Source organism: Melanotaenia boesemani, chromosome 5 (genome assembly GCF_017639745.1).
Source record: "Melanotaenia boesemani isolate fMelBoe1 chromosome 5, fMelBoe1.pri, whole genome shotgun sequence".
NCBI classification, from domain to species: Eukaryota; Metazoa; Chordata; class Actinopteri; order Atheriniformes; family Melanotaeniidae; genus Melanotaenia; species Melanotaenia boesemani.
The window spans coordinates 4,672,689-4,692,512 of NC_055686.1; the positions used below are offsets into that span (position 1 = coordinate 4,672,689).

The following is a 19,824-nucleotide window of genomic DNA, read 5'->3' on the forward strand; positions in this document are numbered from 1 at the left end:
AAGAAGAGGGGAGGAGCCAAGATGGGCGTCATGTTAAGACATACGTTTATGTGTCGTAAAATTCATCTGCATTTTTGTATTTTTTTTACCGCTACACACCTGATAAAAGCCTAAAACATTTATGTACAGATAAAGAACTAAATCCTGTGAAGACACTAAACAAACTCTAGACCCTTTTTGTCCCCCAGCTAACTAGCTCTGTTGGGGAAGCTAAAGAACACAAAAGTTTACATGTCCAACAGCGGGAAAAAAAAGAAGACAACCAATACTCTGAAGACTCCAAACAACCACTTATATTCTGAGGTGAGTGATAAATGTAGCTGCATAAACATGGAAGAAGAGGAAGACATAACCCTGAAGCCTCTCCCAGACACATCGTTAAACAGCCCGCCTCCCAAGAACAGTAACAGCATGGATCCCTCCTTGCTGGAACTACAAAGAAATATTATCAGCACCATCAGAATCAATGAACGGGAGACAAACAGGAAGGTATGATCAGCAGCAACATGGAGACGATTTAAGAACTTAAAAACCACTAGAACTTGTTCACGATGAAAACAATGACATCAAAATAAGTAAAGACGTCCTAGAAAAAAATGACATTAAACAACAAGAAGAAAAAGCTGATCTAGCTAACGGCTAGCTGAAGCTGAACGCTAGAAAAGAAGGTGGTGTCTTAGTTTTTATGGCTTAGAGATTCCCAACCCTGGTCCTCAAGGCACACCATCCTGCAGGTCTTAGATGTCTGCCTTCTAGGAGGCCATTCCAGTCTGGTCTGGTCTAAGTCCTGCGACCGATCCCCACCTCAAACCACAAATCCTGAAAATAAACTAGTTCATTTCTGCAGCTGCATGCAGCTTTTGGATGTTTGGAGGCACCAGAACAAAACAAACATACAGTTTACTTGGACAAACAAAAGTTTTACATCACATCAAGGACTGATTGTTGACCTCAGCAGAACTTGAGCCCCACGTCTGTGAAGAGAAACCTCCCCTTCTATCATGACCCATCACACCATGATAACACTAAACTTTTTATTCTAGAGAAGGGAAGGAATAAAGAAATGTGGGCTGTTGGAAGTGAAACAACTCTCTTCTTCATGATAACGAGCTGATCTGGAACACGGACAGTCTTATTAAAAAGTTCTGGCAGATGCTTTAGGAAGCAGAGAAGATGGAAAACACCGGAAACTTCTAAAATCTAAAATATGAAAAACCAGCCATTTCCTGTGGAAAGAAAAAGCTTGGGTGAGAAAATCTAGAATCAACCAATGAATTACAGACATATCTGAGCTTCCCTCTGCTCAGAACCTGAACCATGAAGTCCACATTCTCACGCTGGAAAAGTTCCAGCAGGAACTGGATGATGTTCCTGCAGAGGAGGTGCTGAAGGAGCTTTCATTCACTCTGGGAAGAATCGGTTGGAGGAAGGAGAGAAATACTAAATGTGTTTTGTAGTTTAGAAAGAAGGAATGCTGAAGTAAACAGTAGAACCAAACTGAAAATAAATGACACCATCTGCAAAGACAATAAGCTCCATAACCAAATACATAACAGACTTTTTATGCTAAACTTTATCAACCTTTCTACCAAAACTAACATATTAGAAACAATTAAAGAACCAAAAACAGCAGAAAATGATGACAGAAAATGTTCAGAAATGAACTTTGGAGGAGATTCTAACAAGCATCAAAGAGCTAAAAACCATAAATCTCCTGGTAATGAGGGGCTTAGCCTCTGAGTTTATAAAAGGTGTGACAGAGAAATGGAGATATTTCTCCAGCTTCTGTAATGAAGCTGCTGACAAAGAAGAACGGCCGCCCGGTCATGGCAACAAGGACTCGCTCTCATTCCAGAAGCAAATAAGAGATTTTCCTCCGTGATAACTGGAGGCCAATCACTCTTTAAACAATGATTGTAAAATTATTGCTTCTGGTTTTAGCAAAAGGTTTAAAGTTCGGCCTAAATGAAGTCACCAATCACAAAGCGGCTTCATGACGGTCGCCATGTTTCTAACAACATCCGCCCTGTCATCCACTTGATGAACTAGAAAGATCTAATTGATGTTCCCCTTTAATTCTAGTCTTAGATCTTCAAAAAGCCTTTGATGCTGCATCTTATAACTTCGTCTTTGTCTCCCTCAGATTCTTCAAATTCCATCATTTCTTCTTAAAAACAATAAAAACCTTGTATAATAAAACTCCAGCTCCATCAGGGAACATCACCAGGTCTGAAGGAAGAGAGAGTCTTCACCAGGGATGGCCCCCATCTCTCCTCATCTTTTCCTTATTGTGGGTGAAATTCTCCACCTACTAATCACTCAGCATTCCTTTAAAGGCTTCACATTTAATGAGAAACAAATGAAAACATCCAGCTGGATGAAGAAGCTTCTCTTTTCTTTAGTCCCCTTTGTCCTCTCTGTTGTTGGAAACTTCTCTGAAGCGTCTGCTTTGAATGGAAATCTGAATAAGTGTGACATTCTCCCTGTTAAAGACATTTTACACACTCATATCGGTGCTATTCCAGTTAAAATAATAGTCAAATACTTCAGCATTACAATCTCCAAAGATGATAAACAATGAAGGAAAATCTGAACCAATAAAAAAATCAGCTCTCTCTTTATGGACGAGAGCTATTAAGTGAAGCTGAAGGTCTCTCTAGAACCTCTGATGTATTTTCTCCTGTGGAGGTAACCAAGGAAAACATGAATCATTTAAACAAACTCTTATTTGACTTTATCTGGAAAACAAGCCTCAGAAAATGGTAGAAGCTGTTCTGTGCTTGTCTCTCTCAGAGGGAGGCTCATCGTTTAGACTTCATGCTCTTAATGTTACAATCAAAGTAAACTGGTTAAAGAAATTCTTAAAAACCCTGATAGTACGTGGAACATCTTCCCAAATGTTTTATTTAAAAACTAGCTGGTCTGAAGTTCCTATCAATACGCCCGTATGCTGCTGGAAAACTTCCTATCAAGTCAAGTTTCCATAGACGAGTTCTCTTGTGTTGGTTCTTCTTTCTAAACACAGCTGTTCTCCACACAGGTTCTTTCTGTGGAACATGGCCTGCAGCACACACACATAAGTCTGTTCTACACACACTGCTTTGACAGCAGCATCCTGCTAGTGAGGCAGCTCTGTGATAACGATGCTCAGTTATATTCATACGATGAGTTTAAGAGCAAATCCAGTGTTCCCGTTCCTCCAGGAGAATATAACACTGTTATTAACGCCCTCCCATCCGGTACCACGGCTCCATCACGGTGCCACCAAATATACACGTTTCCTTCAGTAGAACTAACCACAGTGTTAAAGTGGACGGAGTCTCCATCTTTGATAAGAAGGTTAACAGCGCTTTCATGAGAAAACTGCTTTCTACTAAAACAAGCTGCTGGATACAGATGGCTAGAAGCATCACTAGATGGTAGAACCTGGAACGCTAGATCTGCTCCTCCCTATAAATTCATACTGCCCAACAAGATGAAAGAACGGCTCTTCAGAATTACACAGAAATATTCTCCTGTTAACTGTCTCATTTATAAATAAAAACACGGTTTTAGTAAAAAGTGCAGTTTTTGCCAAAATGACTCTGAAACTGTAGAACACTTATTTTGTGGATGTGTCTAATTTCTGGTCTGACTTTCAGTTTGATCTCAAGAAACATCTGGATAAGAATTTCTCTCTAAATGAGTCTGACCTGATATTTATATTTAGAAATTCTAACTCCACTAACAATGAATCATATAATCAACTTACTGATTATTTTAACAAAGTTTTACAAACATAAAATGAAATTCTTGAAGAAAATTTTCTCTTTTTCTCTTTTTAAAAAGTCTGAACTGAGTTCTTATTTTAATGTACTTCAACAAGTTGAAATGTGGTAAAATAAAGCTTAATAAAACCTACATCTGTGTAAACTTTATAAATATATCATTGTTTGAACCTCCTTGTGAATTATCTGTATGTAGTGTTTATTTTGCTTTTTTTAACATGTTGTTGTAGGAGCCATATTAGTATGTTTGCATATTTATGAGGTGGCACAGGTGACACGCCAGGCATCGGCATCTTGGGTGGTGAGGTGTGTTGCTGTGGGCGTGTGTGTCATGAAGTTTGAAAGGTACCAACTCACCGTGTTTAGGATGAATGGATGAGGAGGTGGGGTGAGCTCAGTGGTGGTCACATTTTCTGTTGACCACGTATCACATAATTTATAATAAGTTAGTTTCAGTTAGAATATCGTTTATTCATTAGTTGGATTTGTTTATTGGAACTATGCATGGAAAGAATAAACGTATCGCTGCTGACTCAGAAGTACTTTGGAATACTTGGAAACGTGCGTCTGGCAGATAACCTGAAGTTTAACCCACAGTGGGCTGTTTTGTTTTTGTTTCTATGTTCTTGTTACTGATCATCTATGATTATGTTTTGCAGCATGATGTACGTGTTATAATTATAAACTTTCCATCTGGAAACCATTAAAAAAAAAAAAACACAAGAAGACTCATGTTGACCATCAGCATTATGGGTAGTGTAGTTTTAGAGACTCACCTGACATGAAATAGAACCTAAAATGAAATAAAACACCAGCAGAGACGATAAGAACCAGAACCAGGAGAACCAGAACAGCTGTAGCCCAGGATGGAAATGGTTCTGTGGAAAAAAGGAAAAGTTATGACCTCTGACCTGTATCTACATCTCTGACCTGTATCTACATCACTGACCTGTATCTACATCACTGACCTTTGACGTGTATCAGAACTACTTTCTGTCTCAGGATGTCTTTGTCTCTGTAGACGGTGCAGAATGTAGCTTCCCGTGTCTTCTGTCTGTGGGGTGTTCAGGGTCAGACCTGACGTCTCCAGAACTCAGCAGGTCTCTTTCATCTTCGTACGGCCACAGTAAGGGTTGTCCTGTTGCATGGACCCTCTGCTTGTGTTTGGATAGACATGACCGTCATCAAGATCTGATCAGAGCGAGACACTCCACAGTGACGTCTTTGGGCAGGTCAGGTGTTGTTCTGCAGGGCAGATGCAGACTCCGCCCCTCGGTCACCTCACCTCCTCCTGATGGTCTGAGAAGACAGAACAATGTTATTCAGTCACAGTTTTTTAATTTCTTATCAGGAACAGAAAGAAAACTAAATAATTTTACACCATTTTAGTTACTGGACTCTCCTGAATACATGAAGTGAAGCACAAACATGCAGTGGTTTGTTAATATCTAGACCAGTTCTACACAAACCTCCAAGACGAATGAAGGAACCTCTCCACCACATCTGGGACTCTCAGACCACCTATCTCTGTCCCTGATCCCTGCCTATGAACCATCATCTGTAGACAGAGACCTTGAGTAAAAACCAGCTGTTGACTGAGGAAGCTACCTCAGTCCTACAGGACTGCTTCAGTTTTACAGACTGGGGGACATTTGCAGAGGGGACAGACCTGGAAGCTCCCACATCAGCTGGACTCTCCTCCATCAACATCTGACCACAACTAAAACTGTTGAAGTCTTCCTGAACCAGGAGCCAACAGTGAGGATGTGGACTTGAAGGCAACACAAGATGCTGCCTTCAAATCTGGGATCTGCAGGTTTATAAAGACCCACCAGAGCCTGGAGAAGGACTCCATGGACTGCACCCTACCGGACTCTCTGAACCACTTCTTCATTCACTTCAACTACCACAACAGAGAGGCTCACACTGATCCTGGTCTTCCTGAGAAGAACCAGTCTACCAGCAGTATCAGGTCAGAACCAGCCTGTCCAGCTGCTCTAGATGGACTTACTGGACGGATACTGGAGTCATGAGCAGATGAACCAGCAGAGGTTTTACAACCATCTCCAACCTCTTGCTACAGCAGTCTGTGGTCCCCACCTGCCTTAAGTCAGCCTCCATCAAACTGTCTGAATGATTCCTGTCCAGTCGCTCTCACCCCGTCACCACCAGATGTTTTTAAAAGACTCGTCCTCTCTCACATCAAAGCCTGGTCACTGTTGACTTTGATCCACACCAGCTCAGCAGAGGACAGTAAAGACCTCCAGCAGGTGGTGAGAGGACCAGAGTGGAGACTGAGACCACATGTCCCCCTCAGAGAGACATCTACACTGGTGGACTCCAGCAGAAAGGCCAGCTGTATTATTAAGGACGAGACACACCTTGGACACACCTGGTCTCCGTCCTGCCTTCTGGAGAACTCTACAGAGCACTCAGGACAAAACCAGAACAGAATCAGGAACATCTTCTACCCACAAGCTGCTTCTCACTGTTCTGCAGCATGAACATAAAGTTCTGTTCTCTTCTTCTTCTACTCTTCTAATAAAGGACTCAATCAGGTTGTTCCTTCACTCTGTTCTTCCCTTCAGGTTGACCTCTGACCTGTATCTACAGCAGGTGTTTGATGCTCACCTTTCCACCTTCAGCTCAACATCCGTTACTCTCCGTACATTTACTCCATCAGTGATGGAGCAGGTGTATTTGCTGCTGTCAGACAGATGTGGTTTTCTCAGAGTGAGACTGAAGTCTAAGAGTCTAAAGCATCAGGTTTCATTTGATGTCCGTCCTCTGTAACGCTGGTTCTGTTCTTCCAGATCACCTTCTTCTCCTCTTCTGTGGACAATCTGGACTGAGATCGCTGCGAGTCCACACGACTCTGAGGTTTCTTCAGGTAGAATACATCGTACTCACAGGGAAGAAGGACCGACTCCGCCCCCTCATTCACCTCCACCACCCCAGCCAGGGCATGCTGGGAAACTGTAAGGACACAAACAGAAAGACAGATCAGCTGTGGGCTTGTCTCACATTCATGTCTCACATGATGTCAGAAACATCACCACAGCAGGACTCTGACTGCTACCTCAGCACCACTACCTGGAACATTATCCAGCACTGATCCTTTTCTTTGCTCCACTTGTTTCTTTCTGGACTCTGAGGTGTGAATTCAAGTTATTTTAAACAAGTTGTGAGGCAAACCAGCTGTTTTAAAAACATAACACTTTGGCCACTAAACATCAGCTCATGACTGATCGTAGCATCTTTTCATCAAGCTGTGAAATAAACTTGAGGTTGCACAAGTCTCAACAGTCGCTCTTGATGTTCTTCAAGAGGAGGTAGCAGTTAGTCTCTGTCAGAAGTACCCTGATCTTACTGTTGTTAATCTGGTGAAGTGTCTTATTCTCAACATTTCATAATTAGAGTTACTTAAAATACATAGATTAGAACTATACTTCATTGCAGCTGAAGCAGACTGCTCTTTGCTTTAGGATCCAAGCATGGACAGGCTTATAGGCCTCTAGGAGTATCTAAACATAGCATTGTGTAAGACACACTTACAGTAGATTGTTTCCTTATTAGGGTCTGTCTTAAAGGACTGTACTCTGCACTTAGAAACGTTCCCAGCACAGGATGTAAACATGAAATTCGGAGAAGAACACACGAACATCCTATATGTAAACTTGTGTCTGGTCTATGATTGGCCGATTCAGGACTGAGGAACGTTCTTTGTTTGAAAACTAATAAACTAATAAATAAACCATCATTTTTACATAAAGCTGATGTCCGGAGCTCTTCTTTTACCTGAAAGTATTTTTGTCACAGCATAAGCTTGAAGCTACTACAAAACAGTATGATCCAGAGAAGAAGATCCTCATATGATGAAGTCATCATATCACAGAAACGGCTATGAAGACACCGAGGACACTAAAGGGGAAACCACCATACAGCACCGAGAGAGGAGAAGTTGTCAACCAGATGATGGCTTCACAAAACTATAGAATGTTATTAAGGACGGTAAACTACAAAATGCCGACAAACAGACTATTTCTCCACAACACCTGCTTCCACAAAATAAACCCCACCATGGCATCCAGAGTCAGAAAGTACTCCACAACACTGGTACAGAACGTATCTGCTGACGGCATCAACTTCATGATAATAGTGCAGCGATTTGTTGGTGCCAGACTTTGGCTGAATGGTGCAGATGTGTGTTTGAAAGATGGACTTGCCTTCATAGTAAAAAGATTAAGCTCATGGTACAGAGAACACTACAGATCCTTTGAGTCGGATCCTTCTTCAAGGGATGTTTGTGTGATTGAGCTGAGTCATCTTGTGGATCGTTACCTCCTGTGTGATTACAAAGTTGTCTCTCTACGAGTAGTTACTTTAAAAAGATACGTACATTCTTCAGGTAATATGAGGTCAGGATTATATACAGTCTTTCATATCGCTTGAAATATTTTAAAGTATTATGTGTTGGAGTTTTTCATGACTCAGCCTAGTTTGTAAAGATGTCACAATAGCTGTTAGTAGTGGTGCGGTGCTCTGTTTTACACTAATATTCTCTCTCTTTCAGAGTAAGAGTTGAATGAGACGGTACACACGATGTCTACTCCAGCAAAGCTTTAAATTCTCCTCGGAGAAGATAACTGTGTGAAGCTAACTTTGCCTTCTGGAATACCAGAATACTCTGTGGACAGTCTTTTATTTGAGATACAAAAACAGGGTGGAGGTGAAGGAGAGTTCAGACTGCAGTACATGCACTGGCGGTTCTGGGGGGGGGGGGGGGGGGCAGGGGGGGCCGGTGCCCCCCCCATGGGGAGCGTGGACCCACCTGTGGCCCCCCCTCTGAGGGTACACTCGCCTACATGAACCAAGATTTATCTACGCTTCATAATCGTCATTAATATTTGACGTATTTAACAGTGTTTCAATATGGCTACACAAAGGAGAGTCATGGAGAGGGGGTCATGAGATCACATATACACTTAACTCATGGTGCAGCAAGGACAGCATGTACTGTACATGGACAATGACTGACCAGTTTATGAACCTGACTTCAACAGCAGACATCCAAGACAGAGGAACAGTAAACGTGATTGTACCAAGTAAGCAGTCAACACAGCCACGCTCCATTTACACCTTGTCATGAGGTGGATGATTCCTCTGCAGACACTGATATACTTTCATCCTCTGAGTCAACCACCTCAGCTTCAACCACATCCACAACCGCACCACTAAGATGTCGAGGCTGGCCAGCAGCTTCCCTCTTCCTCCGTTCTCCTACGAAGTAAAGATGCAGCTGTCGCAGGCAAATGGCTGAACCCAAGTTTAAAGTCAGGTCAGACATTTTGCAGGATTTGCTTCTGAAATAATGAAGTACACAGCAGGATATCCTACGTCTGCACAACTGGATGATGTTGCAGAAACTCTGATCATTAAACATCCATGCTGAAAGAACAGGGCTGTTACTGGATACTGCGGTTGGAAAATCAGTTTAAAATACAACATGGACTACTACCGCACTTAGATTAGGAGTTTGGGATTCCAAGAAATGAGCATTAACTCTATGAAAAACAGAAAGCCTGGTAACTGCTCAAGTCCGAACCACGTGAGGAAACCCAGGAGAGCTGAAGCCAGTTTCTGTTCCCATTACCCAGCTGGAGAAGACAAAGAGAGTCTTAAGAAGGAGCGAGTAGAACTGCTATCTGAGGTCAAGAAAAGGAACAACCACCACGTGATGAAAGAGAAAATGGAGAAAACCTTTGCTCATCGGTGGTATGAGGTGGTTCAAGACATGCCTTCATCACAGAATTCAAAAGTAGATGGCAGCTCTTTTTCTGGAACATGAGGCAAGTCTTAAATGTGCAGGTCATTAGTAAATTGTCTTTGCTTCATGTGTGTTAACCTTCTTCTGTAACCTGGTGTTTTGTCTTGTTGAACACATACCTAGGTAAGTGTCACACAGATTACCACCATCCTACTCTTCCCAAAGTTTCTGTCACAGAGGACCACCACTCTGACAAGTCGGCTAAAGTTTCTACACAAACAAGGAGGAGCAGCAGGACACAAAATAAAACACATTGTGGCTCTCACTGACCAGGTTTGTATATAATTACTTGTATACTAATGTTTACCTCAGTTGATGTGAATACTATGCGTAGTATCGCCTCCCCCACAGTATCACAGTTCACATAACAGCAGCTAACTGTTGCCTCTCACACTTATTTGCTCTGCCCTTGTTGCTGATTGGCAGGTGCAGCTGTAGTTAACTGTGATTTTATGAATGTGTGAGGGACCTCTGCATAAGACTGGTTGATCAGCTGATATCTGAGTCAGGAATCACTTTATGGAGTTCTTCCATCTTCTAAATGTCAAAGACTTGTATAAACAGTATATTTCCTGTTGTGCTTTGCAGAATGATTCGGCTGAAACAAAGAGAGCTTGCAACCTCCAAGAACTAGCTGTGTATCCTAATGAAGACCCTGAAGAGCTCATGAAGGAACATGGAGTAAGTGTTGTCAGTTTTAAAGTGATTTTTATTTAACAATAAATAGAGTTCAGAAAATATGATTTGTACACATCTCACAAACCTATCCAATACCAGCTGTTTGAGTATTTTTCCCTTCAGAAGGTCCTTACATTTTCTCCCAAAAAGTGTTAATTTTTTTAAAATGTACTATTATTCAACTGACTTCACTTACTAGTGGAGACAATTATTAAAGTTATTTATTAAATGGTGCAAGTTTCATGTGAATTATGTCTTTCTGTGGGAGAACTTTTATGAAATAATCTCATCTGTTTTTAGAGTGAGGAGCCTGATGAAACCCAGAGACATTTGGGTCAGACGGTCATCGGCATCTATGTGATTAAACATCCAGGTGCAGATGCTGATCAGCTTCCAGAAGATGTTGGCATCATAGTTGAAGATGTGCAGCTGCTTCATGGACTTAAAGATGTTGCCACTGCCATTTTTATGCCTCCAGTATTTTGTATAGCAGGCTGTTTTGAAAGGTTTTTAAAAGTGCTGTCTTGAGAAAAGCTGGGATTAAACCACTTGTGTTAATATTTATTTTTCTATTTTTAACACTTTAATTGGACAAACTAAACTCAATTAAGACAAACTTAACCACATCAAGTTCCTCTTACTCAATAACTCTGCATTGCTTTAATGTATATTCAGTTCATTCATCATACTCCACTTCCCCTTTACTGCTCCATGGATCCTGGAAAATCTGTCTACTCCTCTGTACCTGCCATTCGTAAGACCATTTCTTCAGTTCATCAGTATTCTAATAAAGTCTGTTTAATCCTTCTTCTGTCTCCTTGAGATCCATGGGTAACAGCTGTCTGTCGCCAGATGAGGATTCTGTGAAAGAAGTCTGAAACTAGCAAATCTACACCAGATAAATCGTAAATGGACTGTATTCATATAGTGCTTTACTGTACCTGGAATGATACCCAAAGCTTTACAATATACGTCACATTCACACACTGATGGCGGAAGCTGCCATGCAATGTGCTCAACCATGACCCATCAGGAGCAATTTGGGGTTCTGTTTTCTTGCTCAGGGACACCTCGACATGAGCTTGACAGGCCGAGGATTGAACTGGCAACTCTCAGGTTACAAGACGACCGGTCTACCCACTGAGCCACGCCACCCAGATAAGTTCACAGCCTTCATATGCATTGGTGGGCGTGGCTTTATTTGCCTGCAAGACGAGGACCCGCCTAGAGGGCCTCTAGAGAGAGAGTGGCGCCACCGGAAGCTCAAAACGCTTGCCAATCACGTGGTCCATGTAGCCTCCAAAAGTTCCAGGAAGTGCTTGGCAGCCAATACAAAATAATAAGAAAACTACGATAATCGGTAAATAATGATCAATGAAGACTTTGCTTTGCAATATTTTTAAAGTTGTGTTCATTGATATGAATCATGTTAAGTTTACTAAACCTGTATGACATCAACAGCATGTAAATCGTAATATTTTCTGTTTTTTTAACTTTATCTTTCAGACTTGACTGAGGCATAACAACAGGTTACGACAATGATTTACCAAGTGACTACACAATAAATCTAGGATCACAGCATAATGATAACTGTTCTTACAGGAAATCTATATCCAATAAATAAAATTTAGATCCCAATTCATTTCAAATAAATGGGTTATCTATTCTTACTTATTAGTATCTACTTGTGTGAATTGCTTTTAAGTCTTAAGACTTATTTTGACTGAGGCAGACTGATAACTACACAAGTCTGGACTCACAATATAATGTGTTCTTACAGAAAATCCATGGCAAATAAATAAAATTTTGATTTCAATTCATGGAAAATACATGGCTTTCTATCACTATTTGTTAACTATCCCAAGACTTACTCCCTACATATACATAATAAATCAGACAAACACCCTTTGTTTTCCAAATGCATTTAATACCTAAAAGAATTCCTTTACAATAAAACTCGACTAGATCAGCATATCTAGCCATTTCTTTTCTCTGCTATCCTTGAATACAGTCTTCACCATGGTATGCTGTGCTGCATGGGGATGCTCCAATCGCTCAGAGAAAGGCGTGCGTATGTATGGCTTCCCCAAAGACAGGGACAGAAGGAAAATATGGATGGCCAAAGTCAGCAGGATACATTTGACCACCATCAGGGACTGTGAAAACAAAAAAATATGTGAGGTAATCATATTAAAACAATGCATTACACATTTTCAAAGACCATATCATTGGGAAGTTTAATATTTTTAAATTAAACACAGAGTAACACATCACAGGGAGATTTATATGGTTGAGGTTGCAGAATGTAGAAAAAAAAGACAGGAAACAACACTTAAAAGTGGCCAAACCAGGAAGGTGAAGAAGAACAGTATCCCAGTTAACGTCAGGCAACCCCAGAACTGCTGAAAGTTCTTCAGGACAATGCTGCACGAGGGAAGAGTGATATACTTCCCTTAAGCATCTCTCTGCTTCTCTGCTCTCCTCCTGCACACTGGGAGAGTGCTGAGTGCTGTCTAGTGCAGCAAATGCACTCAAGTACAATCAGCCACTTATTTTGTATTTGTATATTTTGTTAAGTTCTTAAGGTTAACATGTTTGTTACATTTAACAGGTTAGGTTTTATAGTTGCAAAGAACATATATACTAAGAGTATTGTGCTATCTAATACTGTGTATTCATCTTCATATTTTTGTCCATAATTCCACAGCCTTATAAATACATTAAAATTAAATAAAAATGTAACTACAATTGCTCTCCCTACACATTACTCTCTCTAGAGGCACACTAGACCCGCCTATCTGCATCTGGAGGGAGTGGCTGTGGGGTTCTTAAATTTCCTTGTGACGTAGATAATTTCTGTCACAAAAAACACAACCTGGTTTTACCCTGTAGAGGAGCATTATGTATTATGAGCATTGTCTGTGCAAGTAGGCCATATATGTAGTTTTAATCACAATTAAGTAATTCTGTGTTGTTTACAGCTCAAAAAACACAGTTTTGGGTGCACTACCCCTTTAACCATCTCAAATGAGTTCAATGTGGACATAAAAAAGTAGCCCAATTTAGTTTAAGTAATTTAAGTCTCTGTTGTACAATATACTTCAGTTGATGTGTAAATCTTATAAAAACTGGTTTATTAAGTACCAAAGTTATGTGGAACCACTTGAAACAGCATTAATATATATATAATATATATACACACACACAGACTGTGTGTGTATGTATAGTGTGTGGGTGTGTGTGTGTGTGTGTGGATGAACAGGAAACTAAACGTCCTCTTTCCTCAGAACCGATCTGTGGCCTTCTGGCCTTCATTCCTCAGATCTGACCATCACTCTGATCCACATCCCATTTTTCTACTTCATCCTATGAACACCTGAATTCTCCTCAACAATCTGTACAGCATGTCATTTATTTCCTCTGCATGTTGGTTCATATTTCTAACCTGATGGGTATTTTTCTATCATAAAATAAGACACAAAGAACTCAGAGTGAAGTCAGCTTCATCGCGATGGGGAGAGACTGTGGTTCAGCACTCAGAGAGTGTCTGGTGTCAACTCCGAAGTCTCAACCCCAGTGCACCCTTTTTATTGAGCAGCTATCACACTTCAGTAGAGCAAGCAAAGTTCTCGCAAACTTCAAACAGGGAAACACATTAGCATACAACACTTTATGACCCTTATCACACAGAGCTGTGACCACCACATCCTGTCCTCTGCAGGATGGGTGAGACCGCAAATCATTACCCATCCTTAAGGGAGAAAGTTTAAACTGTTAACTTTAAACTGTCAACTTCGCTTACTCTAACATTTCCCTCCTGTTTGACATTTAAAGTTATTAATTCCAAGCATAAACCAAACATAAATCAAAACATAAATCAAAAATATGTGAAGAAATGCAAATATAAAACGAAGTCCACTTTTCAAAGCATCAGACTGTATCACTTGTCTTCACATTTTCAATACAGGCATCATAACAGTGAACATTACAGACCTGTGTCTGTAGCATCAACTGGGAGTGGAGCATACTCCCGTGACAACATAAGTTGTTGCGCATAAGCATGTGAAATTGCTCAAAATCATGGATTTAAGACATGGAATCACACAAGAAATCAGAATGCAAAACAGAATCAATATTGATAGGAATGGAGCACACACCCTTAATATCACAGTCCACCATGGTCCACTAGTAATGCAAAGGACAAGGTGGTGAGACATGCTACAGTCACAGCGCACGCGTAGGTCCAGCAGCAGTGACGCCTTGGTCTACGTCTCTGCTCCAGATCCTCCATTTGTGCTGGTTTCTGAGTTAAAGGTGCTGCTTAAGGTGAAATGGGATCCGTTGGTTTCTTCACTGGCGTTGATACGAATTATCACTAAAAGATAATCCCCATTTGTAGCCAGAGGCTGTGGGTTTTAATCACAGCCCTCCTTCCCCCACTCACAGCAGCCTTACTTTGCACTCAGAAGTTTGCAGTGACTGAGATGTATCCAGCTGGGTCTTTCCGCTATCTTGACTGCCGTAGGCGTTGTCAGCAGCACTTGGTAAGGCCCCTCCCACCGTGGGCTGGACCAGGTTTTGCGCTTGATGACTTTAATGAAGACCCAGTCTCCTGGTTTCACCAGCTCAGGAAGGTCCTGTAAGGGAATATAATCGGAGGGCAGTAAACTTGCATTGATTACATTTTTTTGCTGCAGAACTTTCCTCATGTAGTCTGCTAAAGTGTTTTCATCATTAGCATGCTGTAAGTCTTTAGAAAACACTGGTAGTCTGTAAGGTCTGCCATGAATGATCTCAAAAGGAGTTAATCCTTTGTCAGAAGGGGTTATTCTCATGTATAGCTTTACTAAATCCAAACATTCTGGCCAGGGCTTTTTAGTTTCTTCCATACACTTTTTCAGTCTGGATTTAACTGTCCCGTTTGTCCGTTCTATTAATCCGGCACTTTGAGGATGGTATGCACAGTGATTTTTCAAAGTCATTTTGAGGTGTTCTGCCATGTCTGAGATTAGTTTGTTCACAAAGTGTGGTCCATTGTCACTATAGATTATTTCTGGAATACCATGGTTAGGTATAATGTGTTTACAAATTGCTTTTGCCACAGTCAGTGCATCAGCATGTTTAGCTGGGACTATTTCAACCCATTTAGAATAAGCATCAATCATTACCAGACAGTATTTATGTGGTCCGCTCTGGTTTAGTTCAATAAAGTCCATGTGGAGTGTCTGAAAAGGATATTTTGGTTCAGGGAACCTGCCCCTCTGTGGTCTCATGTTGCCTTGTGGGTTATGTTTAATACAGATCACGCAGGATTTACAAAAGCTTTTTAAGTAAGATTTTAATCCAAAGGCTGTGAACTGCTTCTCTATAATGTCACTCATCCCCCCTGTTGACACATGACATACACCATGTGTCACCAATGCTGCTGCTTTAAATAAAGATTTTGGGAGAACAGGTTTACCATTAAGTTCATAAAGTCCTGTTCTCTGACTTGTAGCTGCTCCTTTAGTAAGCCAGAGTTGTTTCTCTGTCTTAGACGCTGCTTCCTGCATGTCACCCAGCACCGTGTGGTCAATAAAAACCCCCTGCTGCTCAGCAGAGTAGAGATCATTGACCCCAAATTGCCCTGCTGCTGCTTGCTTCACGGTTGCATCTGCAAACCTGTTTCCTGTTGATACGTCATCTTGTCCAACAGGGCTGTTTTAAGCTGTTGCTGATACAGGCCTTTTTCGTCAGTATCATATGAAAAAACAAAAACCCACGGCGAGTCCTCCTTTTATTTCTACGGCCCTAGTATGTGGAACAGTCTGCCTGAGGACGTGACGGGAGCACCTAGTGTGGATATTTTTTAAAAACAGACTCAAGACCCACCTTTTTAGTTTAGCATTTTAATCATTACTTTTATTATTACTATTGTATTTATTCATTTCTTTATTCTTAACACACAGGCTGTATTCAGCTTCTATTTATATTATTAATTCTCTTATTTCACGGGTTCTCTTATTTTATGGGTCTTAGCAATATTACTATTACTTTTATACCCAGGTTGGTTTTTAGATGTTTTAGATTTGGTTTTACAGTGTTTTATCTCAGTGTTTCCCCACACCACTAGACCCCAGAATTTACGACAGCGTTTCCTTGGTCCTTTTAACTTGCTTTTATCCTCCGTGATGTGTGTGTGTGTTTGATGGGAAAGGGGGGGGGGGGGGGGAATGGGGCTTGCTGCTATTGGGTTGGGGTTCTGGGGGATTTTACTATCTGTAAAGCACCTTGAGTTGCTATTTTTATGTATGAAAGGTGCTATATAAATAAAGTTTGATTTGATAGAGAATGCCTCTGTGTATTTTGAATTCTTTCTCAAACAGTATGCGGAAATCATCCACTTCTTCATTTGGCTTCTGTTTTACAGCTGCAAGGTGGCTGTAATTAGCCATTTTCTTAAAGGCAACACGCACACGGTCAAAGAGTGCATCTTGCTGAGTTTTATAGGTTCCAGTTATGTCACCATCTGCTGGGTAGGTGCTAACTGCTCCTACCGCATCTCTGCCTGTATAATCTCCTCTCACTCTGCCCCAGTCTTTCCCCAAAGAGGACATCATAGCTTCTCCTGCCTCGTGAGCATTCAGTCTGTAGGAATGTATAATGTCAGTTATGTCCTGGACCCAGTCATCAGGATTCTCACGAGGAGGAGTCACACCTGCTACTGCTTTGGCAGCTTCTTCAAGAGTCCATGGTCTGAACACATACATGTGTCTGTCAGCTGTCTCAGGATTAGGATTAGCAACCTGAATCATGGGGAAAGTCTCTGTGTATCTGGCTGGTGGGCGCACACTATCTGACGGTCTTAAGTCATATGCAGGTGGCAGCACCGGATATAACGGGGCTGCCGGGCCTGGTTTAAGTGAATCTGTTACTGGTGGAGCAGTAAGAGATGCAAGCGGGGACGAGGTCGGGGTCAGAGTAGGTGGTAGGCTGCCTCTTCTGGGAGTACCCTGGGTGGCCGAAGCAGCTCCACCCGAGGGGCCTGGTGCGGGCTGAACAGGTTGGTCCCGTCTCGTTGGGTAGACGGGACCGGTCTCGTTATCACCAGGTCTTACAAAAGCTGCCATAGCAGCCTCTTCGCCCTTCTTTCTTTCTTTAGACTTTCTAATATTATCCCTGCGAATCTTAGACTCCTCTAACCACCTGTGCGCACACTCAAGCTCCTTCTTTTTCTTATCTGCCTTCTTACCAGTCTTACCACTTACACTTGCTTCCAGCTTATCTACTACTGTCTGCCACTCATCTACCTTCAACTTCCCTGTCACCCCATATTTGGGGACCCATTTGTCCAGAAACTTGACGTTATCCGGATTCCTCTGATTCATGTACTTCACATCGCCCTCTAAGGCGACTGAAGATTCACTGTTTCCCATATTGGGTCTGCGTTGTGTTATGAAATTATGACCTTAATCTCGAGAGGTAAATTGACCTACTTCACCAGACCACTGGCTTGTGTTATCACCGTTAGGTTTCCACCAGTGCGATGCTTCAGTCAAATCTACTTCGAGCACTCACTCTCACAGTCACTCACTCACACACACTTCTGCCTAGGCTCTGTCCCTGTGACTTCTTTCAGACGCTTTACCTTTAACACTGCTCCCAAGGGTTCTCTGGCGTGCGTTTTTACACTGCTCCCAGAAAATTTCTGGCGTGTTCTATAGTGCTGCTCCCAGACTTAGTCTGGCGCACTAAGTGACTGCTCCCAAAAAAAAAAACTTGGCGTCTATAGCACTGCTCCCAGGAACCACTTGGCGTGTTTTACCAACACTGCCCCAGATTTAATCTGGCGTGTTATAACAAAGACTGCTCCCAGGTTTAACCTGGCGTCTATTATTTCTTTCCCTAGCGTCACTCTCTTGCTTATACTCACTCCGAGTTCGGTGTCCTCTTCAGTCACGGATCCCGTCAATCCACCGCTGGCAGGATGAGCATGAAGTAAATCACCGGCCTGTTGGACAATTCAGTCGTCAGGTCTTTCCTCTCAGCCGTCCTGATGATGGCTGCCCGCGCGGGTTTCGGTGTTCAGGCCTCCTCCTGTCAACGAATGGGTATGTTGGGATCCGGGTCACGGCACCAAAAATGATGGGTATTTTTCTATCATAAAATAAGACACAAAGAACTCAGAGTGAAGTCAGCTTCATCGCGATGGGGAGAGACTGTGGTTCAGCACTCAGAGAGTGTCTGGTGTCAACTCCGAAGTCTCAACCCCAGTGCACCCTTTTTATTGAGCAGCTATCACACTTCAGTAGAGCAAGCAAAGTTCTCGCAAACTTCAAACAGGGAAACACATTAGCATACAACACTTTATGACCCTTATCACACAGAGCTGTGACCACCACATCCTGTCCTCTGCAGGATGGGTGAGACCGCAAATCATTACCCATCCTTAAGGGAGAAAGTTTAAACTGTTAACTTTAAACTGTCAACTTCGCTTACTCTAACATAACCTGTTCTGATACGTGGACTCTTTCCTTGCTTTGGATTCTCTGTTTATTCTGATTGTTTGGCTCCAACACACCAAGACTGGTTCCTCTCATCTGGAATATTTCATGAAGCAGCAGCAGACCAACAACTCTGAGAAATGATGGGAAAGACTGACAACGATCATTTAGTAGAATCTGTAGTTACGTTGTGGATCAGCTGGATTCTCTGCAGATCAGATTCCAGCCAGAAGAAATTCCTGGATTTTTCCAAAGTAAATTCCAGCAAACGTCCTCACTGCTAAACTTTCCCTCATCAGCTAAAAGGAGGAATCTGGGAAACAGTGGCAGCTCTCCACAGTTTCTCTCTGAAACATTCACACACTCCAACACAAAGCTGCTTTCTGCTTCACACACACACACAAGAGAAGAAGAAATGTCACGTTTCCACCATCAGAGAGGAAGATGAAGGAAGTGAGGATGATTAGAGGAAGCTGATCTTACCGTGCAGGAGGAGGACCATCACCAGCAACATCTTCATCTTCCTGTCAGACTAAGAGAGACTTTAAGTCCTTCAGGACATCAGCAGCTCTGACAAATAAAGCGCTTTTGTAGTTAGTTTGACCACTCAAAGCACGTTACACTACTTATCACATTCACCCATTCACACACACATTCACACCCCAATAGGCACATCGAGAGGCAACGTGGGGTTAAGTGTCTTGCTCAAGGACACTTTTGCATCTAGTCAGTGGAAGCCTGGAATTGACTGCTCTACCTCCTGAGCTAAAGCCGACACTTCACTTCACTCTTATCACACAACCAGCTTCAGGACGACTTCTGAGGAAAGAGGAGGACGTTCATCTTCCTCAAAGTTTCACTCTGTTCATCCAGTTTGTCTCAGTGTTGCTGGAACTCACCTCCACCTGTGTTATTGTTCCTGTGTGAACAGGCCCCTCCTCCAGTTCAGTACAGTGCAGGTAAACCAGTTTGTCTCCTCCATCTTAAACTGGTTACATAGCGATGTGTGGCCCTGGTTTATGGTGTCGTTACCTGATGATTACAGTAGTAAAGTTAAAAACAGACTAAC

The 19,824-nt window shown here is 42.0% G+C and overlaps 1 protein-coding gene across 1 annotated transcript in view; it reads left to right on the forward strand.

The window, feature by feature from the left end:
• Window positions 1–19,824, forward strand: part of LOC121640415 — a 601,409-nt gene that overhangs the window by 282,296 nt on the left and 299,289 nt on the right. Inside the window, exon 15 of the mRNA XM_041986133.1 lies at window positions 8,490–8,496. Coding sequence (XP_041842067.1) covers window positions 8,490–8,496 — 7 coding nt within the window. The remainder of the gene's footprint in view (window positions 1–8,489; window positions 8,497–19,824) is intronic.